The 25,289-nt window shown below is 39.3% G+C and overlaps 1 protein-coding gene across 3 annotated transcripts in view; it reads right to left on the minus strand.

Annotated features, from left to right (window-relative positions):
• rreb1a (ras responsive element binding protein 1a) overlaps positions 1–21,426 on the minus strand; it is a 52,799-nt gene extending 31,373 nt beyond the window's left edge. For 2 of the 3 annotated variants that reach the window (XM_079409429.1, XM_079409427.1), the window contains exon 1: positions 21,119–21,388. Coding sequence is in view for 1 of the 3 variants with exons in the window: in XM_079409427.1 (XP_079265553.1) it covers positions 21,119–21,158 (40 nt within the window). In the remaining 2 variants the exon portion in view is untranslated. Of the gene's footprint in view, positions 1–21,118 lie in introns of all 3 variants that reach the window. The other variant, XM_079409428.1, reaches the window with a different exon arrangement.
• Positions 21,427–25,289: the final 3,863 nt, after the last annotated feature.

Raw genomic sequence — 25,289 nt, forward strand, 5'->3', positions numbered from 1 at the left:
CTGACTGAAGACAGATGACCATAAAAAGTTCACAGGAAACTTTGCCATTGGTGGTGGGGGATGGAGACAAGATGGAGAGACAAGCGAAGGAGTTGTCAGAGGAGAGATGTGAGAGAGATGGAGGATTGGATGAGAGAGACAAGACAGAGATTATCAGATTAGTGGCTGGTAAGACTGCCTAATTGAGAGGCAAAGAGGCAGGTATAATGGCCTGGGTGGAGGAGACATTTTAGGTTGCTGTGGTCTTTAGCCACGCTAGAGTGTGTGTGTGTGTGTGTGTGTGTGTGTGTGTGGATTTTAAGCTCTGCCCCCGTCAAACACACCCAGCTTGCGTGTCTTCTCCCATGTTACACTGCTCTGATGATGATGACAGGATACTGACTGTATTCAGAGACTGTTATTGGCTTTGGTGTGAATCGCACAGTAGTCAGAGAACAGCAGAAAACAAAAGGAGAGACAAAGTGAGGAATACATCAGCAAACGAGCAGGCCAGATTGGTTTTACACAGCCAGCATCCCTGATGCATTATCAGTGTGATTTAACAAGTGTTTTTTTTTAAGAAAAAAAAAAAAAATAGCACTCTGTAATAGAGATTCCATTCACATCTTCTAATGCACATTTTAGCATAAAATTGCAAATTGGCATGTAAACCAAGTTTATGGTAACACATTTACCAAATACACTACTGTTGAAAAGTTTAGGGTCAGTATGATTAAAAAAAACAAAAAAAAAAACACATTACTACTTTGATCAGTTTTATGCAAGGATTCATAAAACTGATCGAAAGTGACAGTAAATAATTTTATAAGTTTACAAAATTTCCTATTTTAAAGAAATGCTCATCTTTTGGACTTTATATTCAGAGAACCCTGCAAAACTGTATCACAAAAATATGAAGCAGCACAAACGGTTTTCAACATCGATAATAATAAATGTTTCTTGAGCAGCAAATAAGCATATTAGAATGATTTCTGTGAAAAAAAAAAAAAAATTAAAAAATTCAGATTTTCCATCAGGAAATCCATCAGATTTTCCATTTGCTATAGTTTCGACTAAGTGAATGCAGCCTTGGTGATCAGAAGAGACATTAAGAAAAAAAAAAAAAAAAACTCCCCAACGGTAGTGTAGATTCATATACATATTAAAATAGTCATGTGATTTTGTCACAGCATTGTGATCCTCTTTTATCAGGGTGCAGTTACACAATATTTCATAGAAATATTCATGTTTAAACTCCATTAACGAAGGCCTAAACAACGCATTTGTAGATATATTTGTAAATTAAGTTGCTCAAGCAAGTGGAAACACATTTAAACACAGCATATAGCCTACGTTGTGTTAGGCTATCACAAATATTTTAAATTAAAACCACTGACAGGAACTGACGTGGCTTTTACATTTAAATCTTTACATTTAAAGCTAAATTTGATTTCAAATCCAAATCCTAAAAGTGCACTTTTCTTTATGTTTTAAACCTAGCAAAAAAGCCTGTGAAACACAGCAGACTTTAATTATATCTATGTATTGTGAAATTACTACATTTCCATGTCAATTCATGTTCATTTTTACCGTGAACAAAGCACTGTCACTTTAATTCAGCGCATGCAGCGCAGCTAAAATTGACTCGGTGCGGAAACGATCGCTGCACTGCTGCAGACGCACTGCTCCTGGAACACACTGCCGGACCGCAACCGCATGCAGTGTGAACGCTTTAATCCATTAACATGTGTGCAGAAAAAAATACGCACCGCAAACAGAGTATGGGTGAAACAGGCGTTAATTTGCTATCACACTCATTCATTACTGAAGTGCAAAAGTTATGCCACTAAGTTTAATGCTGTGGTTTATTCAAATCTATAGCCTTGAGTTTGAGCACCAGTAATAGTGAGACTTTTTCAAACACAACTAATTAGATGAGTCACTAGATTCAGACTTCAACAAATAGTTAGTTAAAAAAAAAGTTAAAGCAGTCACAAAAAAATAGAGAGATGCCCTGCAATGAATTAACTGCTGCAAATTACATTTCATTCTTTCGTGCCAGGAAACAGTTTAATTTAGGCTAAATTTATGTTTAATGAGTGCAGGTATTGGCTACATCCATTTTTGGGTTAAATCTGTTTGTGTGCACACACTATGTGATTACCTCCGCCTCCATGTGTGAGTATGAGCACTGTGTGTGTGCGTGTGTTTGTGTGTGTGTGAGAAAGAATGCTACTGCTCTGTTTCAGGGCTGGATGACAGGCACGGACAAGTGCAGGAACCGACGTGTTTGAGAGCAGTTGGCGCGCTGAGATAGCGCTGCTTTCTGCCTAGCACATCACCCCTCAATATCAGTTTCAATAGTGAGAGGCCAAGATAAAAAACCTGTGAAAGACAGACAGGAGATGGGACCTGATGCAAAGAGAGGAAGGTATAGAGTTGGGAAAGGGTTGAAAAAAAACTGATGAGTGAGAGGAGAATGCTAGGTGGTGCAGATAAAGAGAGAGGTGAGAATCTGGACAAACGGGACAGGCCAGTTTGCTCGTTTGCTGCTTGAAAGAACGCACAGAGTTAACTGCTCACTCCCTGGCTTGTTTGCTTTGTTTCTACTAAACACCAGAGACACTGAGGGGGAGAGAGGGGGCGGAGGACGGGAGTTAACAGAACCTGCACCACCCTGAGGTCTCATTTCCTTATCAATGCAAACCGTACACCCTACAAGACATAAACACACAGCAGGGCTGATACTAATTACTGCAGTAAGACTATGCCACAAAAGACAATCATTTGACACCAAGTCCTACTTGAACAAACATTCTACAGAATTTTTTTTTTGTCTTTTTTTGGTGGAGTTTGCAAGCATTCCCATCAGAAGCGGGCCTACTGTTAATAATGTAGGCCATCCCATTATATACTTAAAATGCATTCTTACTCTAATGAGGCGTAATTGACCTCCAGTACTCAAGTGGGCGATCTGTGCCATTAAACTGAACGTGTCGACTACAGTAGGGCTACACGATATATTGCATGCGATTGTCATGCGCATCTCGTCAGTAAAGCTGGTTCTGTGATTAGTAATAAATCTCCATCACGTGCTTTCAGATGGAGCTGCATTTAATACACAGAGCCGTAGTTCACTGACAAGCTATGCAATTCGTGCTCATAATCGCAGGTGCTCATAATCCCTAGACTACAGTATTCCCATCAGAAGCAGGCCTTAGGCCAGAACACAGTCACGTGGAGATGTAAATGCATAGCCAACACAATGCAATAATGCTGTTTCCCATTATATACTTAACATACATTCTTACTCTACTGCAGCATAATTGACCTCCAGGACTCAAGGGGGCAGTCTGTGCCATTAAACTGACTGTGTTTATTGTAAGATTCCTAAATAATAACAGTTTAACTATCTTCAAACAATTGTCTTCAAATGGTTAAGCCTTGACTCAAAAAGCAAAATCATAGAAGACAATTTGTACTAATGTTTGTTACAGCGCCCCTTGTGACAACATTGAGAATGCAACACATACTTGCTTCAAAGAATGCAAAGGCACTACTATGATAATAAAGTTTGAAAAACACAATGGTACTATCATGCTTCCATGTCCAAAGAAACATGGAAATGCCAAAAATATGGTACATTTCTAGTACAAGTGGGGGGTGAAAGCACCCCTCAGGAAGTTTCTCAATCATTCAGCAGAAGTGCCGGCAATGCAACCAAAAGCAAAGACATAGCGAATTGAAATAATCTGACCAGCCATTGTGTGGCAACATGTGGAAACTCCAGCGAGGTTTGAGTTCCTTTTACAGATGATGGTTTATATTTGAGCAGAACAGAGAATAGCATTTGCCCATCAAATCAAAGAAGGCAAAAGCAGACACGTCATCAGCCCCAGTTATTTTCTCAGCAGCTTAATTCCTTATTCATGATTTTCTGCTTCCCAGACAAATCAAAGGAGCAACTTTCGCTTCAGCTTTGAATGCAATGAGGGGTTCTGCAATGAAGCTGTGGCATCAGTCTGTGTGATCGACTGTTTTACTCTTAAACATCATTCAACACCTGAGTCAAGCATACATCATAACAGGCAACATGCTAAACTGCGCAGGAAGTGGCTTTCGTTTCCAAATCAACCCTGGCTGCTTCGCCTTGGGGCGAGCTTGCTTCATGCAAACAAGCTCTGTATCTGTGCGAGCATCTCAGATGCACTAAAAATGTTTCAAAGCCTCCAAATCATAAAACATGTTGCCTTTTCTTGCTCAATGGTATTAAGACAGGTCCTTTAAGGGTTGCAAGGATACACTAGAAGATTTGGTGCACATGTGTTCTTTGGATGTTTTAAGGGGGTTGGGGGACCTCTAGTCCCAGCTGTGGTGTAGGCTCGGTAGTTCCTGGCTCTTCAGAGGTTAAGAGATGATGTAAACAAGCATGCAAATTGAGGGGTCCTTGGCAACGGAAGACTCAGCTGTCAAGCCTCACAGGTGCCTGCGACAGGGACAAGTCTTAGACCCTTCGTTCTTGCAGACGGCAGGCCTTTATTTGGGTCTAAAGGACACATATGGTGCCTCGGATTGGCCAGACTTCACAGTGGGGTACTGCAAGAGCAGTCGATTGATCACATGAGCGAGGTCTGAGGACAGGACTGCCTCGTATTCAGGCTCATCTCCATATCCATGCAAATATGCATGGGCGGAAAGAGAAAAACTGCATTCTCTCACAAAAGAGAGGCTGGGTTTACTAAGATAGAGTTCTTGTAAACGAAGACAGACGCTGGCTCATGCCCGGTTTCTGTGGAGAGCGGTGGTGTGAGTTACAGAGGAGTGCAGAAGCAGGGTCCATGCTGACAGATCAGTGTGCCATTGACAGCTGCCTGGAAAAAGCATACACTGTCCACCCTCATTACAGATGGCGTGTGTGTGCACAACCACTCTCAAAGAATATCGCTGTCCCCACCAATCCATCCAAGACAGGGAAGCCATTTTAGAACGCTTCCTTGAAGGAGAAACAAGAGCCGTGAATGAGAAGAATCACAATGATGCAAGACTACATGGGGACGTTCATCCCAGGCTTACTCTGGTTAAACAGTGCGTGAGGTGTAGAGGACTGGGTGAAAGGAGGATCTGCGCATCTAATCTCCTTCCCTTCTGTTGTTCTTGTTGTTTTGATCGCTCCTTTATTTAGCAGACATGTTCCTGCAGGAAGACGAAGAGATCTTTCCCTTGTCCGACTTGCTAAGATGCCATTCTCTCTGACTGGCTTTGACTGCTATTCGTGGATATGAAGACATCTGCTTTGTGCAACCGCAACATTTTTTTAATTTGAGTGATTAAAGGTCTGGATTTTGTACTCAACAGTACAAGTTTTTTTTCTTCAATTTTGTTTCATATGTGCAAAACTGGAACTTTTGATTCATCCGTGGAAAAAGAATCCTCTTGGGAAGCAGTCACATGGGAATTCCTCCTATCTCCCGCCCATTTCCCCCCAATTCCCCCCTCTCTCGGCAGAGCTGGTGGCAGCTTTTATGGCAGAAAGGATGCACTGGGCCCATGCCGTTCTCCTTTGACAGTTGTCTATCTGTGCAACAAATGGAACATTCATCGAGGGGCAGCAGTGACAGCTCGGCTCCATAAATCCAGAGGCACACAGAGGGCTTTCCAAACCTCACTGTGTACATGGCTCACATCAGTGACTAGAACAACTAAATTAGGTTTGGGTCCTGTAGATGTACAACTCACATCTACCATTGTTCAACTATTCTTTGAACATCATTGGTGATAAAGGATGCATCAACAACTGGAGGCAAAAAAAGAATGTTCAAAGCATGCCTAAAGCTGACTTTGAGTTCAATTAATTCAGAATTCAAAGTGACTCAGGTAAAGAGGCGGGAACATCCAATTTAAAACACATCAAGTCTCTAAAAATCTACTTTCCGAAGGTTTCGAAAAACATACTATTATCAACAAATGTATTAATTTAATATCATGTGGCGTAACCACCAAGTAAAAATTAAAAAGTAAAAATCTTTTTTGGGTATTGAGCACTTTCGTCGGCATGAATGCACGTATTTTTATTTTAAATGAATCTAAAAATCCGCAGAATGACTGAAGGTTTGGCTTATAAAGTGGTGTTAGCCAAACTGTGCTTTGCAATAAAAGTATAGAGATGCTTCCGATAACTCTTTTATGCACTGTTGAGGTATAGGTGTGGCTGCCGGTTTCATGAAGTAGACTCTAAATTCACTGTACACCTGAGAACACAAAGAGACAAGGAGTAGGAAGAGGAGGAGGTGTGTGGGGGTACCTCCAGGCTTTTTTCAGTCCTGTTAAACCAGCAAGCTCCTACAAGCCATCCTGAAAAAGAGGCCCACGATGCTGTGCACACACATCCTGAAATTGATCTGAGTGAATGCACTATTACTGCAAAGGGATTCCCTCGCAATAGCACGAAGCGGCATTCAAAGTAGAGCTGCACGATTGTTGCTAAAACTTGAATCACGATTTTTCTCCATGGGAATTGAGATCACGATTCTCTTACACGATTCTCATTTTTTCAACCAAAATGTATTGCACTCAAGTACAACCCCCCCCCCCCCCCCCCCCCAAAAAAAAAGCCCACAGGACATTCAGTATAATAAAGTGCTGGAGTAACAAAAACTTGTCTCTTTTCTTTATTTTAGACCGCTTAAAGTGAATAATTTTAAAGCTTTAAGTTGTTGAACATAAGAGAACATTAACAATAATAAATAAAAATATTCACATTCACACGGGGCGTCGGCGTCAACGCCTCTCGTTTACTTTGAATGGAGTGACGTCAAGCGTTGCCAAACTGAATTGTGGGTCCCTCGTGTCGCTTCACTGGCATTGCACGCGGCAGAAGTTGAAAACTTTTCATTTCAGTGCTTCTCAAGCACAGTCGCCAGAAATTTGAGGAAATTACAGCATTTTTTGCCATTTTAACGCTTAGTTTATCTCTCGGAAATCTGACCAGTATTTGTATTCTATGAAACGCGTTATAGTTAATGTTTATTTTTAGATAATAGGCAGTATATGCTATATTTGCAGTTAGATAACGTGAGAAACACCTTAATAGTGATCATAACCAGATGCTAGTTGATGCTAGTTGTTTTACATCTTTCTGTAATCTTTCTCTCCCTGAAGGAAGTTGAATTAACCCCATTTATTTCAGTATCTTTGGAGCATTTTCACTGGTAAGTTGATGAAATAACTCCTTTTTAAAATATTTTAACGCCTTAGCTGGCCTATTCTTGAATAGTAATTAATAGTGGTATTTTCATGTCGTCAGGTTTAATAATGTTTATCGTTAGATAATAGCTAGTGAGACTATTAGATTTTCATTATATTATTATAGATACACTAGCTACAATAACTAAACTAGTTATCATAACTGTATTAAAATGTGAATAATAGATGACCATAGATGAAGAAATATATATTAATACAATAACACATTTTACATACTAATTAGATTTCTTATACTCTTTAAATAAGCATAATTTATTTCATCATTAGTCTGCACATCCACAGGAATAAGTGTAACACAAAAACACACAAAGTCATGCCTCAAGTCTCCAATCTTTATTAAGCAGTTTACACTATTTATACTTTGCATACAAAGAAATGTAACCGCCTTATCCTGTTTTGCATTGTACTATGTTTTTACTCCTCCATAGTTAAACAAGAAAAACCCATTAATATTATTTCCATTAAACTCCACAGACAAACGTTGTTACTTTGTTGTTGTCTGACCCGATTAATCCCATTCAAACCTATGGACAGCGCGGAGCTGTTTGGAACTATTGAGAGCTCCATGAATCACGTGACCGCGCGGCGGCGAGATCAAAGCGTGTCGCAACTGTTTCTCAACGGCAGCATGATCTGAATGCAGGGAAATACACGGAAGTGAATCGCCGTCATTTAGAAATGAGATCGCATTTATGTATGAATCGAGATCGCGTTTTTTTTTTTCGATTAATCGTGCAGCCCTAATTCAAAGCGAACAAAATTGCAAAAACCAACATCATTATCATTCTGAAAAAGTTGTGCAAACAAATTTAAAACACATTCTGTAGAGCATTTTAGTTCTACCAAAGTCAGAACAATTTGAGTCACTGTAAATAATGTGCTAGCCAGTCAGGTTTTGAGGCTGGCGAGCTGCCACGTGGGTTCTCCATCATTTATTTGGAAGACTAAGAGTAGGAAAACCACTGGAGGGGTGTTTGACAGAACTAGGCAGATATGCCTCTTACGGCATGCTATAATAGAGCTCTTTGTGAAGCCAAGAAGAATACAGCCTTCATTGAGCTGATGCTGAGAACATCTCGCTGTGGCTCATACGTGAACACATAAACAGACATGCAGTGACCATGCATGATTTGTGGCTGTCAAGGCTGCCTTTTCCCCTCCCCTGAAGAAGAAGCTTGTTGGGTGAGAAAATCTAAAGCAAGATTTGTGAATACGCTTACTGGACCCAGTTCTGACAGCGATGTTATTGTCAGTCACTGTGCACTACCTCACTCTCTCTTCTTTCACTTAATCGCTCTATCATTTCTGCACCTCCCCTCCGGCCCCCTTTTGGCTCCTGTTACAATGTTACATGGCCTAAACTCTAAAGCAAGGATGCAGGCTAAAGTACAAGGCCAAAACATCAGCCAACTGGTGCTGTGACGGCCGTCAGCCACCCACACTTTTAAGGCTCTGCCCCCAAAAGCCAACCCATGTGACTCCCTTCGGCCAATCGCGCCCCGGGTTGCCAGCTGTTTGCTATTGCCATTCGCCTGAGTGACAACCAGGCCGGCAGTTGCAGCAGGGGTCATCCATCACACTCCAGTGTGTGCTGACGCGCTGGGCTTCTCGGCTGAGCCGAAACGACTCCCTAGCATCACATCACGTACGGCCCCCCTCCCCTGCCTGAAATAAGAGTCACATTGTTTTTTCCCTTTCGTACTGCTCCAGAGTTGCTGTGCAGGGCTGTCTCTACATAGGCGGCTGCCTGAGGACACGCTCCTACAAGGGAGCGATTCATCTAGAATGGGGGGGTGGAGGCGCTGGAACTTCATAGGAGAATTTGCTGGCCCGAGAGCGTTAAAGTCACAATTCTTTCCCTAAATGTGGCAGCTTGGTGTTTAGCATCAGGCTGACCATCCTACAAAAGGCTGTAGAGGCCGTCTACAAAGAAAGAACGAGCCAAAAGCGAGAACTTGATGTGAGAGTATTCAATTCATTCAATGCATGTTGCTGTAATCACCAAATGCCATTCCATACAAGAAAAAGGGTCAATTAAGCTTTGAAACTGAATTGATTGAAATGAAAGCTTTGTTACACCTATATTTTAGCTAGCCATCATACAATGTGATCATTTATCATAACTCTACAAACTCTGCAATTATATTTTATAGTACTTATATAGTCTATTTTACACAGACTTTTGTGGTTTAGTTATAGTGAATGACATTTCACAATCAGACTTAATCTGATTTTTACTGTAATGCTGGTGAAAATGACTATTAGGCTGAATATCATGTAATTTGGAGCTCCAACCCTTCTACGTTATCCATTTAAATACTTTAATTCTAACAAAGTATCTCAATACGTACATTTAAACGATTATGTAAAACTCAAAAGACTCAATTTGGGAGTAAAGTACACAAATGCACAATGTTATCCAGTAGACATCACAGCATGCTGCTATTCATGCTTGTATTGTCCTTTAAGTGTCAATTAGCTTGAAACCACCTTTAAATGACGAATCTGAATGACATCAGCCGGTACAGAAATGAAAGAAAGTACACAAGCCAGGCAGCAGTCAAAGGACGGACCGTGGTCATTACAGACCAATCTCTTTTGTAATTCCATGACAGTCTGTAGAGGCGTTAGGGCACCAGCATTTCGGCTGCAGGGCAGCAAAGGCCTCATTTACATCTCTATAGGCCCCTTAATGTTTGCCCACACATTGATAAAAGAGGGTCCCATCAGATGTAAGGCGGCACCAGAGTGGGTACAGACTGGTGGGTGGGTGACAGCCCTCAACATTGTGAGGTCCTGAAAGGATAATAGGGGTTAAAACATGCAGAAAGTGGCAATTACAAGTTTCAAATAAAGGCGAGCAGGCTTAGCCGAAACAGTCACATGACTCAACAATGGAAAAAGTTCTGGTTTCCTCCACTGATTTTGAGCTCTAAACACTTTTTTCTTGGTGCGAGGTTCTTAGAGCACGACCTGATTAAGTATTTAATATTTACCACTAACAAAAGAGCCAGATTAGCAGAACTGAGGAGAACTTTTCCTGTCTGCTTTCAGTCTGGCAAAGATTGAAACCATTTACTTCACTAGTTCTGATGAACAATTAAATGTAGCACAATAGTTATCATAATTATGAGAACCTGAAAAAACATCCAGTATCCACCGTTTCCTGTTCTGCAGAGGTTTAACAGACTCACACACAGCCTTGTGGGATAGGCCATTTCCTTAGCAAGCCATGAAACACAGACCCACGGCTCAGAAGTGACCAATCATCATCCTGACATCATTAGGCAAGGCTTTAAATGAAGTAACACCTGAAATGTGGGAACAAACCTATGGGGATCTAAAAGCCAGAACAACACAAAAGTGCAACAAATCTTGTGAGATTAATAAAAGTTTTTTTTTGTCAATTTCTTTGTAACTTTCTTTATAACTTATCAGCAGCCCACTGACTTTGTTCAAAAATTATGACAGAATGAAATGAGCGCAATCTTGGAGAAGACAATACAGGGACACTACCCACTTTATGACTAGTTACGCAACATTGATTGAGACAAAACAGACGTGTTGCACATCAAACACCAAGGGCGCATGAAGGACCTTTCATTCAAATGAGGAGGCTTTAAGCTTTTGAGCTTGATGTGCTGAAGATTATGACTGTCATTAAATATCTGCATGAGATTCAAAAGATTTATGTAATTCCTAAACTCATCAATTTCAACTTGCACAACCACAAAATACAGGCTAGTAGTGACCATAACCCGTGAGGATGAGCAAAGCAGCCATTTTGTCAGAGCCCTGACGTGCATTTTGTAAAGTCTGTACTTTCATACGGACCCTTGATCTTGTCTTCCCATGAGCCAATCAACAGCCTGGTTATCATCTTTGCTCTCTGATTAAGTTTATTATTGCCTCTGCTCTACTTTTCCCCAAGCACTTGGTAACAAAGTTCACAAGTGGAATCCTAACTCCCTGGTTAATGATAACACTCCTTGGACAGACAAGTTTTGTGAGGTGCTAGATGGATGGGTGGAAACTAGATGAAAGAAGTAGATGTGTTCACATGGTTTTCTGATGACTAACTCTAATGAAGATGCTTTGTAATGTGGAAGTTACCACTCATCCGCTCTTATAATCTCATTGACAGGCACAGACAGGTCAGATTATACTGCATTCACACAAACAGTTGTTTGGAGGCACACAGCGAAATCCAACCAGCTATTGCCCAGGAGAAAAATTCTGCCAATTTTTCTAGACTGTGTTTTAATGGTTAAATTAAATTATTCATCAAAAAGCATGGTCTAAATTTAACAGAAATTTATTGAAAGTAAAAAAAAAAAAACATTAAGGCCCTATGAAAAGTTTTTCTTTTCTCAAATTCAGTTTTATATTATTTATTTATTTACCAAATACTTTGTTTTTCATTATTTTTCTGGATTCCATTTTAATGGTTTCATTAACTTGTAATAATCCAAGCCATCTCCAATTAATTTATTAATTATTTTATTTATTTGTTCCAGAAATACTGTGTTGTGTATTTACATTTACAGTATATTCTGGTCATTTTTTTCTGGTAAATATTCCCTAAAAATGTATGTTTTAATAATTATTATTAGTATTAATACTATCATTACATTAAGTAATATATTTGTCACAGTTTCTTCAAGTTAAGCAAACTTTTATTTTGGCAGGTTGCTGTTAAGACCTATATGCTGTTTGCATATAATATGACAATAGCTTTTCTCAAAAGAAATGGTAAAATGCTCATGAAGTGACTCTCAGAGAAGTTCTTGAGATTATGTTCATGTGTTCTTGTACTCATATATTGAGGCGGCAGAGACTGTAAACACTGCAAGTGTCACAGGTGCTTCAGTATGCCTGTAGTAAACGAAAACGTGTGTCTGCGCCATTCATTCACACAGAGACACACAGAACACAGGATTACTATTTAAATGTATTTTGTGGCTTAATATTCACAGACACTAGTCCATATTGTGTTGTCATTTAACTGTCCTGAACTACTTTTGATTTATCAGTCCAAAATTTTGCAGGTTCTGTGACGTTCCGCATTATACAGTAAATTCAGTTTTTATGACAGGATTCCGCGATTCCAGCCGCATTTTCCCATTGCGGAAATCATAGGGCCCTACAATAAGTCTGGTTCACAAATTATGAGAGATGGTTTTGGTGAGTGAATCTCATGAAAAACTCTCAAGAAATGTTTAGGTTATGTTTCAGCCCCAAAGCAAAAGAAAGTTAGCTAATTGAAAGCGAAATGAAAATTTAGCCTAAAGTAGGACAACGTAATGGTCCTAAAACAGGTTTTTGTTTCCTTATTCTTGGTGTGAAATTCATTCAAGTAGATACTAACTTTTACATTCTTGATTTGTACTCATGGTTTTTAACACGTCTTCAGGGTGGGTCCCTCAGAAATATCCAAGCATGTAGGCTTGCTGTGAAATAGGTGTTGAAGGAAGGCAGCGTTTCTGTCTGCTCATTGTGTACACAGCCCCTGATGGGAAAGGCCAGGTTTCAGGAGAAGAAAGAATCATGCTTGCTGTCTTTTGTGGCGTCTCCTCAGGGGCGCGTCAGCAGAGCCTGTCCCATTGACTCCTTGTTTCCCATGGGAGCTAGACGGTGTACCATTAACCCCAGACCAGCGAGGCAGACACACCTTTACCTTTCACCTGGCCATTTGAATTCGCAGCCCAAAATTGGGCTGGAGCGCCCTAGACCTCTCTAACCCAACCCCCTCACACATCACGTCAGCCGGCTCCATCACAAAGACGCATTTATTTTGGAAACAGTAGCCAGCATATCAGCATCTCCTATCTTTTCTAATGCTGATGTCCCTAAACAGAAGGAGCGTGGCCTGGTGTCATTTCAAAATGGCTGAGCTGTCATCGAGGAGTGTGATGACTCTGTCAAGGTTTGAGACGGATTCTGGGAGTTTTTACTAAGTGGACCAGGTGTGGAATCAGGAAGAGATCTTCAGTATCATTGCTGGCTTAATAACACTGACACGCATCTTAGTCAGACAGTCCTGACTGGAAACGTCTGGTGGAAATGTTGGTTTTAAAGTCAAATATGACCAACCGTTTTGTCTAAACTTGCAGGTGCAAGACTAGTTTTATTAAAGAAAGTGTGAACCAGGAATGCTGGTGGAGTTTTAAAGCCTTGAGTTCTTCCTCCCTTCCTTGACTTCCCTCACTCCCCGTGTCTCCGCCTCCATCCCAAGCCCAGTCCAGTAATCTCATCCTCCCTTCCCCCCTGCACTCATAGCAGCTGTGCAAAGGGATGCTCTCAGGTGGAGGCCCATGTGTTTGCACAAGAGGTTGCAAGAAGGTGTGTCTCTAACTTCTTTACGAGCCTGAGGTTCAGCAGGACTAGGGGCATGCGCTCCAGTCTCTGTGGATACGAGGTGTGTCCTGTGTTTGCAGAACAAACAACAGTACTTTTTCAGCTCATGAGCGGAGATGGCAGGACATTGTGTGTGTGTGTGTGTGTGTGTGTGTGTGGATGTGGGGCGGATGCGGTTGGGTATGTGTACGGTTCGGTTTTGAAGAAGGGGGTGACCGGGAAGGTTGTTATGCACTTGAATTATCTGTTTCTTATCCATCACTGCATAAACAGCTACAGGGAAGCTTGATTACTTGAGTTCAACATGGAGGGACTTCAAATATAAACCATGGATGGACTGAAAACAAAGCACAACTTTCAATACAACACATGGCACTGCACTTTAGTGAAAAAAAGTGCAAAACTCACTGCTATGCCAGAGTGTTGTTATGAGATGGCTAGTCGTGATGCATTGAAATTATTTTTTAACAAACCAAAACTGAAGTTTTCATTTTGACAAAAAATGAAAATAAGGTTTGGGTAATTAAGTAATAGGATAATTTGTATAATTGTAGTGCATTCAGTCAAAATGCATCTTCACAAATGTGCTAATTAAATACTGATTTTGGAAAAATCTGTATTTAATCCGCTTCAAAACTATTTCAAATGAACTTTTTATATATATATATATATATATATATATATATATATATATATATATATATATATATATATATATATTTCAGCCACAAAATTTACTAGGTGTTTTAGGTTTTTTCCCATGATACTGTCTGCTAATAATTCCACATTTCATGTCACAAGACTTAAAGCAGGGAGTTTTAAACCAGGGCTAAACAAGGTTTAAGGATTTTAAATTAATGAACATGTTAAAGAGATTGATTTTAATGTTTAATGCAAACACACAAAGAATGTATCTGCTTGTCAAGTCTAACATCATGCGTATCAGTTTCTCTGTTGCTGTAAATTCTGTAATCCTGATTTTAGAAAAAATGCTCATATTTTGCAAAATATTTTATATATTCAAGATCATATTTTTATAAATTACTTTAGTACAATGACAATACAAATTAAACTTTAACATTAACAATATTTTGTCTTAATGATAATCACACTCAATTTTTATCTTCGGAGCCACACAAAAATAACAAAGACCATAAGCAGATCTGCTCAACATGTGGACAACATGTCATGTTTGCCGAGCTGCATCCCAGGATTACATCTTCTTCCAGCATGCACTGCGGCCGCCAGGTAACATGTCATTAGGGCAGCTCATCCTTGCGGTTTATATTTGTTACCCGTCGAGTGGCAGGGTGGCAGACCAGCTGAGCAGACGGGAGCAAACAACCACCTCTTGGCTTTCGATTAGCGCCTGACATAAGAACACCAGATTTGCACTGTTTACACAAAGGCCTGTCTGCATGTCCTCAAACGCGTCAGACGCAGAATATGCGACGAAGCTACCCTTTTTGGGACGCACGGCGTCACAACTCCAGCTCAAGACGTCGAGTAGTGCAACTGTATCCTTTGCACGCTCTCTCCCTCACACGTAATCAGACAGAAACTGGTTGTGCGATGCTGCTGGCCTCTTTTTTTCTTTCTGCAACCACTCACGTCTTGTCTGTTCCACCCTTTCTTCCCTCCCTCCCTCCCTCTTTTTCTCTCCCGGCCAGCTCCACTAAGCAACAAGTGCTGCCTGTGAGTACCACCCTTCCCCCTCGTCCCAGCCTCCAGAAGCTATCGCAAATCCTGCGAGCAACTGCCAGCTGACAAAACTGTTTAGTCAGCAAGAGAGAGGCAGGCAGGCAGGGAGGGAGGGAAAGAGAGTGAGCTTCAGGCTTGAGAGAGCAAACGAGAGCGGAGACAGAAAACGAGCCGTACATCAGTCGGCCTACACTTCAGATTTAGTTTAAACACTTATCTTGAGGAAACAACAAGTAAGAGAGATATAAAAAAAAAGTTATAAAAACGAAGCCAGCGCTGTCAAAGCCACAAGTAGGTCTACACTGCAAAAAAAATAGAGGCTTATCTTAGATATTTTTACTGGAAACAAGAGAAAAATACTAAAAAATCTTAAATTATGATGCATTTACTACATAACAAAAATGGCGTAAGATATTTAGTCTTGTTTCCAAGGCAAAAAACTAAATTATCGCAGTAAATGCATCTTAATTTAAGAATTTTTAGATATTTTGACTAGAAACAAGACAAAAATACTAAGATAAGCCTTTTTTTTTTTGCAGTGTATCCGTCGAGCTGTCTGAATCTCAGAGAGGGAAAACAGCCATGCGACTAACTCACTATTGTTCGAACACTTCCTTCATCTCTTCCCCCTCCACCTCAGAGAAGAGGCAAGTATCACTTCCTCTTTCCTCTCCTTTTCTCAGCTTGCTAGAGCTCAATTTTTTCCTTCCCTGCCCTGTCCTCTCCTCCATTGTGACATTCTTTCACATCGGTGATAGCCGTTGGGTTAGACTTTGAACTCTTAGCAAATACCAACATTATTGCTGGTTAGAGCGGCTCGGGGGAGAAGTGGGGAAAGGTGATAAGACGGGCCGCAGTAACAGGGCTTCAGAGGTGTTCATTGAGCCTTATGGCCCATTAGCCTGATGACTAGTTAACATGGCAGATGATTGGGTCAGTGCTCTGATGAAAGGTTCTTAACAATCCTGCAGCGTTTAAAAGCATGATAAACAATCACTTTAATGAAGCTTTTCGATAAAAGCTATTGAACAATAAATCTAGATTCAAATTAGACTTACAGTATAGAACACATTAGCCTCGTTCAGACTGTCAGTGCAAATCCGTTTTTGTGCATATCTGATCTAGACGACTGACTGTCCACAGTGTATTGCAACTGTTCATATCTGAATTGCGTGTCCAGAAGCATTCTTTCATTTTATGTAATGTGCGTTGGTTTCTATGGCAATGCCATTCTGTTCTTATGCCTGCGCTAAAAACAACAACAACAGCAATACAGTTTGCACTTTTTTGATTAACCGCATTCAAAATGATGCAGTACTATGTACTTATGCACTATTTTTGTCATCAATAACCCCTTCGTGACGTAATTAAATCTGCGACAGTTGAGTTCAGTCCAACTTCGTTTTTCACACTTTAGTGTATCATCAGGGTACTCACACTATTTATACTACAAAATATCATATAATAGTGCATGACAACATGATGCCGTCGCGCTGTATTATACTTCGTCTTATGAGGCATCGGCAGAAGTATTAGCAGTATATTGTCTTTTTCTGCTTGACTTTGACTTTGCAACAACACAAGCTTGTTCTGCAAAGACATTCAGCATGTTTTCTACAAAAAGTCTGATGAAATTTTACGTGGTGTTAGAATGTGAAAAAGCTATGCTAAATTCGATCTGACCGGTCAGACTGAAACGGATTTCCAGGAATGCGATTTGAATAGTATTCCAAAACATATATGAATGCAGCTCGAAACGGATTTCATGTAGTTTGCTGTTGTTCAGACTATCTAAATATGATCGGATTTCATTTGGATTTGCATAAAAACGGATTTGGGCTGACAGTCTGAACTAGGCTATTGTTATGCGTTTGCCAGAGTGTTCTGTCTTTGCAGAACTCAACGGGTCCATCTTTTAATCTAAGTCCATGGGATCTTTTTATTGTCAGTTAGATAAAAAACTCACCTCAACAGGCCGCATGAGTGGATGCCTCACAAAGTATACAAGATCAATAATTATGGTTTTGAAAAACCAAAATAGTGATGCTTACATTGACATTAATGAGACACTTTTATCCAAAGCAACTTACAAACGATTCATACCCTTGCCTTAGCAAGCATTTATTAGATCAGTAAAGCATTACAGTTGTTCTAAACTAAATCTATCGCAACTGCTAGTTCTTCAGCAGCTTCACTGTTTCTGAACCAAACATGTTTTTCATGTTTTCACAGCCAAAGATAAATGCTGCCTGTGTGGGCCATGACAACTCCTGCAATAACAGAGAGGATTGGTTAAATTTTTGAGGTTAAGCCTTCCATCCCATATATGACACATCTAGGCTGTTAACAATAATGAGCCACGGTGAGAAGGCAGAGCAGCATTCATGAAATGTCTGCATTCTTCTTTTGCATTGCATTAACAAACAGTAGGCAATGAGGGACTTCAAGCAGGGCAACCACAAATATAGCTGAGGCTAAAGTGTCAGCACCCAACACTATTCTAGTGCAGACCACCAGACAGAAGCGAGCCTGTGTCACTCTGAAATAAACCAATCGTTTTAATAAAACACCAGTTACTCTGTGTGCTAATAAAATCAACAAACCCCTACAACAATTAAACCCACAACTCCGCATCTCTAACTAATTGCTGCCATTCTTGAATGAGATGGTCTATTTGAATATCCAGTTCTTTTGTGTGACGTTAATTACAACAGAATCCTAATATTTATGGGTAAACGCCAAATTTGTAGAAACAACTGCAAATACACCTTAGGGGTCTTTCTCCTCCATCTATCACTCCATCCAAGCTGTTCCCCCGCTGTGTTCCTGTCTCCGCTATATGCCTTACGGAGGGATGGAATATAATCTTATCTAAAAAAGACAGGCTAAATATAGCTTGGGAGCCAAAGGGCCAACCCATCATGCCCTAGGGCCAAAAGCAGGTCCCTCTCCATCAGGTTGCACATTTTCAAGGTCTCATTTAGACTTCAATAGCATTAGTAACCAATAAAACCACTAAAAAGTGCAGCAAAACATCTTGAATAAATGAATGAAGAATGCATAAACCAGATCCAGCTGCCTAACATTAGTACTCAAAAAGGTATAACAAGATTTGATATTTCAGATGCACCTTATGCAACTGAATCTGGGATCAATTATTCACAAGGCATTTCAAGTAGTATGGTCAATCGAAGATATAAAATAAAATAAAAAGAAATGTAAATCTGAGTGATGCAAAGCAGAGCTGTAAAGTGTTTATCATTTGGCAGACACAACCGAGGCCTGCTGTCTAGGTATCTTGGGGATTACTATAATGAATTTAGATAATGTCAATACCCAGGACACTCACCGAGACCCGAGGGAGGGTGATATACTTTTAATTAGCACTAGAAAAAACCCCAAGAGGGACTGGACACCAGATTTTCAAGTGTCTGAGAATGTATGAACAATGCATACAGTATGAAACATCTAAATGCATTTAAAACACCAAACGCATTAAAAAAAAAAATCACATTGGTTTCTATTCACTGTAGCCAAACTAGAATCTGAAAACTTCCCTGAGAGTTCAGCATCGGTGTCTGCTTCCTTTGGGGTTTAATTCGCTATATACCACATGTAAAAACACTAGACACTTCAAAAACTCCATTAGCACAGCTCCAAGAACAAAAAATTGGGTGTTTGTTTGACTACATGCTTTTGAATCTCTAGAATGTGCCTTTAAAAATAAAAATGAGAGTGAACTTTCCTATTAGCCTTAGCCAAAGAGGAAACAAACAAAACTACATGGAAACATCCTCCTTCTTTAGCCACAACATCATCAAGCTGATCCTTTAAGACAGGCTGCAAGGCCTCCGTATGGTCCTACTCATAACATCTCCAGTCTCTGCCAAACTTCATAAGACATCACTGATTTAAGAGAAAAGCACAGAAAATGTGCTTAGTGGTCCAGCTAAATACATCAGGTGGGGCTTTTATTTTAAGGGATTGCATAAGATCTTATATTTAGAGATGGAGAGAGGCATGATGTCCGTGTAGTGATAGTGATTGCTGCAGCTCGAGACTCTGCTCGTCTCCAGTGTTGAATTTCGTAATGGAATGTGAACTGCTCATCCGGATCCGTCCTCTCCTCCCTGGCAAGAGGAAACTTCTTTATTTGCCACGACCCCAAAACTAGTTTAGGTCATCGAATGTGATTGGTCGAGCAGTACTGGGACTTTGCATTACTTGAACCAGTCCACTCCAGGCTAGAGTATGCAAGCGGTGCGAAGTGGAATGGGTTTTTTGAAAGTCGGAGATGTTTCACTGGAGGAGTGCACAATGGAAAACCTGGAGCGGAGCTGGAGACAAGAGATTAAAGAAACCTCTGTTGCTCACAATACGCTGTTCCAGACAGTCTTTTTGTTTGCGTGTTACTCGGTGACGCTCAAAACTAGATGCTTTGGCTTAGTTTTGGAACTATTGCTGCCTTAGGAAACTCGTTCCTTTGAATATTGTGTTTGTTTTTATGACATATCACGAATTCAAGAAGGAAACATAACCTGGAAGTAGTCTAAACAAAAAAATTATATTGTGAACAATAAACCTAAATAACTATATTCAAAAATCATTTGTACCAACTTATCCATGGTACCACAACTAAATGTGAAGAAACGGTGAAAGTTGAGTGATAAACACCAATAGCTCCAGACTTGCTTTCCGCTTACTGATCTCTATTTATAGATACATTATATTATTTATACATTTCTGCAATGTCAAATCAACACACACCTTCCAAGATCACAACTAGTTTCAAACACGACTTGTCTTCAGTCATTATGATAATTTTCAGACATAAGGGACATAAAAAAATATATCCACAAACTAATCTATTTGTCTGAAATGTAAGTCACTTGTTATTAGTCATGCAATATCATGCATAAACAATGCTGTTGCAGTATTTTATCGATGATTCCCTGAGGCCTTGTGCCTACCCTTGCTTAAATACTAATAAGCAAGATACTTTCGACTACATAACCACAGGAAAAGCATCTCAAAAGCATACGGACACGAAATTGAATTTGCCACGTTTACCTCCGTCTGTCCTCAGTTTCTGCTTCACCGAGGAGGGGCGGAACACTAATGCCTAGCAACCATGATCTAATCATCATCCATTCCTTCACTTCACAACCACACAGCTTTTAATAAAACTTACAGAAACAACATATACACTCTTCACTTTGACATTTTAACAAGTCCTAAACCAGCGATTAAACAATGTGACAGAATCACAAAACGCTTTCGACGATCAAACCAACCGTCGTTACTTTACTCGAATTACCTCAGCAACTACCTGAACGGGTTCGCCATCAAAAATAGGCCATGCTTAAGAGATAAACAAACTTTGTGACGCAACAGGTTGTTGTCGAACTAGACCAAACGAACAAAAAAGCAAACAAAACGAAGTATACACATAAAAAACGACCGTTTCTATAGTCGATAGCGATCGAAGTGATGCTCCGCGGCGCGTTAGCTTAACGCTAGCTAACACCAGCAGACTTTGAACCCCATCACCGCTTCAAACTACTTCCATAAAACTTATAAAAGTTAGTAAAGATAACCACAAAGTTGTGTGCGCACAAACACAGCGATGTCTTAAAGAAACGGCGTTGTTTGGAGCAGGTTTGGGCATCAGGTCTCTCGCACAACGAGGAAGCTGAAGTTGGAAAAAAGTCTCCTCTTAACTTTCCAACGCGAAGTTACGCCAAAAAACATCAAATAAACGCACAAAACCAAAACAACAGGTCCAAGAGAGAGTGTTTAGGAGAGCAGAGTAACTTACGTTTGACTTTGTTGGGGTTGGGTTGCTTTCGCCGAGACATGATGATGATGATGAAGATGATGAGCTGAGGAGAGAGAAGGAAGAAAAAACAGAAAGAAGCTGCAAAAGTTGTTCCGGAGAGGAATCAAAATGGCGTTTGTAAAAGATGAGCAAAGTTCGTCAACTTTGAGTTTGAGTTCCCCACTCTCCCAAATCCCCCACGCCGAGATGCTTTAGGGAGGAGAGACGCTTGTTTCGCTTTCCTCCCACTGCTCTCTCTCTCTCTCCTCTAAAGCTGATCAGCGACACGGAGGATCACGTGCTGCTCTGCTCTAGTCTCCAAGGGGACGCGTGTTACTGAAGCTGCAGCCACACACAAGCATCTCACACACACACACACACACACACACACACAACTGCATCTTATCTGGGCTGGAAGACGCAGGACACTCGTTTGTCGAAACTATGCAAAGTAATTAACAAAGAAACAACAATGGGATGTAAAATGAAGTTAAAAAAGGAAATGTAAATAGTAGTAGATATAAATCTAGACAAACTACCTGCATTAACATTCTCCCATAGGGTTCACAAAAATAATTAAATAATCAGTAATTAAAATATAATAATATTAAGCTAAGTAGATAAAATACTATTATTATTATTGAAAATCAAATGAAAATAATAATCATAGTCAATAATAAAATATGGTTATTAAATTATTATTGTTAAATAAAATGAAAAACAATAGTTAATCTTGGAAAATTATAATTATCTGTAATAATAAAATATAAGCAATCTAAATTATTATTTTTGTTGTTATTGATATAAAATGAAAATTAAGAATTTATTTGAAAATGAACAATAATTTGTTACATGACAACATTAATTAAAAACGGTAAATAAATAAAATATAAAGAATGCAAATTAGCATTTTTTAGATGCACTTGTATAAGCTGATATTTTATAGTTAAAATACTAAATATACAGTAAATGAAAAATAAAAGAAGTGAAGTTAGTGTTAAAGGTGATTAATAAAACTTTAAGAACATACATTAAGACATTTTTCGGTTTGGCATGCAACAGGTTGTACTGAGAAATAACTGTCAATTAACTTCAGATGGCAAAAGAAATATTGCATGATGATTGAATTTTGCATGGTTTTATGAACTGTAAGTTTTTGTCTGTTGTTAAAGCTGTGAATTCCTCGTGGTGCATGATATTAGTACCTCCCCGTCCAGCTCAGGCTGATTAGACTGGCCAAACCTGCCCCTGCAACACGCAGCAAGCATCTTTCCATTGTGATACTGGATATTATAATTGATCCACTACTGAGAACTTTATCATTATTCAATTCTGATCAATTACTACACAAACCTCCAGCTGTGCTCATATTAAACAAAAAAACACTGTTCGGCATTTCCATAGTGGCTTTTCCCTCTAGTTTTGAATGTATCTGTTAAAGACGTCTTGTAGTCACTATATGGGTCAATAAATAACTTGTTTAAGCGGTTTATCATTTCCTCCCAAAGTCTGCATGGTTGTTGAGTGATGCAAGTCATGCATCTTTGCAAAACACCACCAAAAGTGAAATAACTTTCAAAAATGTTAATTAGCAAATTAAAGCAATGGTTTGTTTCTTTCATTATCATGCAAACTACACCTACGGGTTATACGGCGGGTTTAAAGCGCGTTCTGGAAGGCCCACAAATCTACTCGGTGCACAAGTAAGACAAGATGCAGCGAGACCTCCATCTCCAAACTAGCCGAAACTTGAGAGTGATGTTATTTATTGACCGTTACCTAGGCTTCCAAATGCAACCCTGTTGCTAGGGAACAACCTTTCACAGCAACAAAAGGTTTCCTTTATCCTCTGTGAACGAGCCTGAAAGAATACCTCAGCAGCGGCGTGGTCTGAGCCATCCCACAATGCACTGCAGGCCGCTCCATCACAACACACTGCGTAATATGTTAGATTAGCTGTCAGTGAATCAAAATGCTGCTATTTCCACAATCTAAAAATGAAAACATCTTAATCAGACCATTAGGGAAACTCCTGGACAAACGATGGATGGCAGGACGAAACAACATGCTGAACTTCACATGCTCGCGAATTACAAAACGTGCTTGATTAAAGAAAATTTTGCACATGGATTTAGAGCGATAACTGTCCAAATGTGGCAAAACCAACAAATTTAAGGCAGCTCTTAAATAAGCACATGGCATAGGTTGCATTTGTCAGTTCCAGCAGACTCTTTAGCTTCTTCAAAGATACGGATGGTTGGAGAAGAAGTGAAAAAGCAGGTTTGCCATGGTGATGGATGATTCTTGGCTAACAGTCGTTTGTCCCGCTGCTCCCTTTTTGTTGCTGTATTTGGTTACTGTGGGCCTGAGGAATTAATTCAGTTATCTGTTTATAAATAAACAACATTAATGATGTACTGAACTGATATATTATATATTTGTGCATTTATCAGCCATTGAAACATCTGTGGTTCCTCCTCATTGTAATACAAATAACCTTTGCTAAGACTGTTTGAAGATTCACGACATTGTTGATCCTGTTAATATAGCAAACTATCGTATTGCATTGCTAAAAACAAAAAATATAGGCCTACTTATTAAACATAATCTTACCAGTTGTTGTTACTAACATTCCCGTTAAGTTATGAAAATTTTATTTCTGAAATGTTCCCTAAACGTTCAATACTAAAAAAATTCAATGTTTTTTCTTGGTTATGTGAATGTTAAGGAAACGTTCCATTTTATAATTTTGAAAACATTACGAGAATGTTACTTTTGAATGTTCTCTGAACATTCTGAAACAAGTAACATAAAAACATCAGATGAACATCAAACATAAACTATATATTTTTTAACTATATGCATTTCTTTAAAGGGCTCAAAACTTATTAATGCTAATGCTAGCTTTGACCACATGCAATAAAAGCCTCACTTTGTATTACGAATCAGAACAGATGATGAAACAGCTGGTCTTTCAAGCACAGAATGAACTAAATTAATTTCCTAAACTGGGCTATTTTCATTTTCTCAGAAAGTTAAACTTTTACTGAAGTACAAGCATGTGATGTATAGCTCGGAATGATTATGCAATGCTTTTTCGGGGCTTTTGTGATGGAAGTTCTGGTCTGTATGCAGCGAAATGAGTAAGTAAATGTATTTGAAATAGGGAAGGAGGCAGATCTAATCTCTGAGGACGTGAGAAGACACTGGCATACGGACACTTCAACCAGACCTGCCTGTTTAATATTTGATATGTACATTAGGCCTGTATGCATGTCTCTAGATGATCAGGTCTCATCTCTCCAAATGAATGGAAGGTATGTGATGAATGTATATGCAGTCATTATGAATGGGCAAAAACTTTGTATTTAGTTGTGTTGCTTGCAATTAAATATGGTGTCTAATAGCTTGTGCAATTGAAAAAAGTTCCACTTTTCACTTCTTCCTTCAGTAGGCCGATATTAACTTTCGACACATTCTTGGGACAAAATCTAAAAATCTAAAATAATATGACAAACAGCACGATTTGTAAAGATCCTCAGCAGTGCTGTGAGCGAGAGAGGATGGGAGTGAAGCAGAGGAGCACTGATCAGAAGAGTTAAAGGCTCTATCTACTGGTGACAGTCAGGACTGCGCTGGAATATTTACTGTGTCTTATTTTAGCATCACTGAGATACTATAATACTTTGTATTCATATTTTGAATCGTTCAAAAAATATTTGTAGTTTTAATTTGAATGTTTAAGGTTTTATTAAAAAGGTGTTTTTTATTATTATAAAGCATTCCATTTTTTATTCATTTTAAATTTCAGGTTTAGTTGAAATTATATTTAGTTGCATTTTACTACATCAAGTTAAACTAAATGTAAATGACAAATGTTGCCTTTGAAACTAACTGAAATAAAAAGTTTTATTATTATTATTATTTTATATACTGTAAAGGGATAGTTCACCCACAAATGAACATATCATCATTTACAACCAGTATGAATTTCTTTCTTCTGTTGAATGCAAAAGAAAATATTTTGATAACCAAGCAGTTGCTGGTAGCCACTGAATTTCATAGTATATATATATATGTATGTTTAATATATAATATATGTATATTTAGTTTTACTGAACTATATTAACCCTTAAGTGAAGCACTGAGTTAAATGACCCTTGAACTATTG

The sequence above is a fragment of the Barbus barbus genome, assembly GCF_936440315.1.
Source record: "Barbus barbus genome assembly, chromosome: 46".
Taxonomy (NCBI): domain Eukaryota; kingdom Metazoa; phylum Chordata; class Actinopteri; order Cypriniformes; family Cyprinidae; genus Barbus; species Barbus barbus.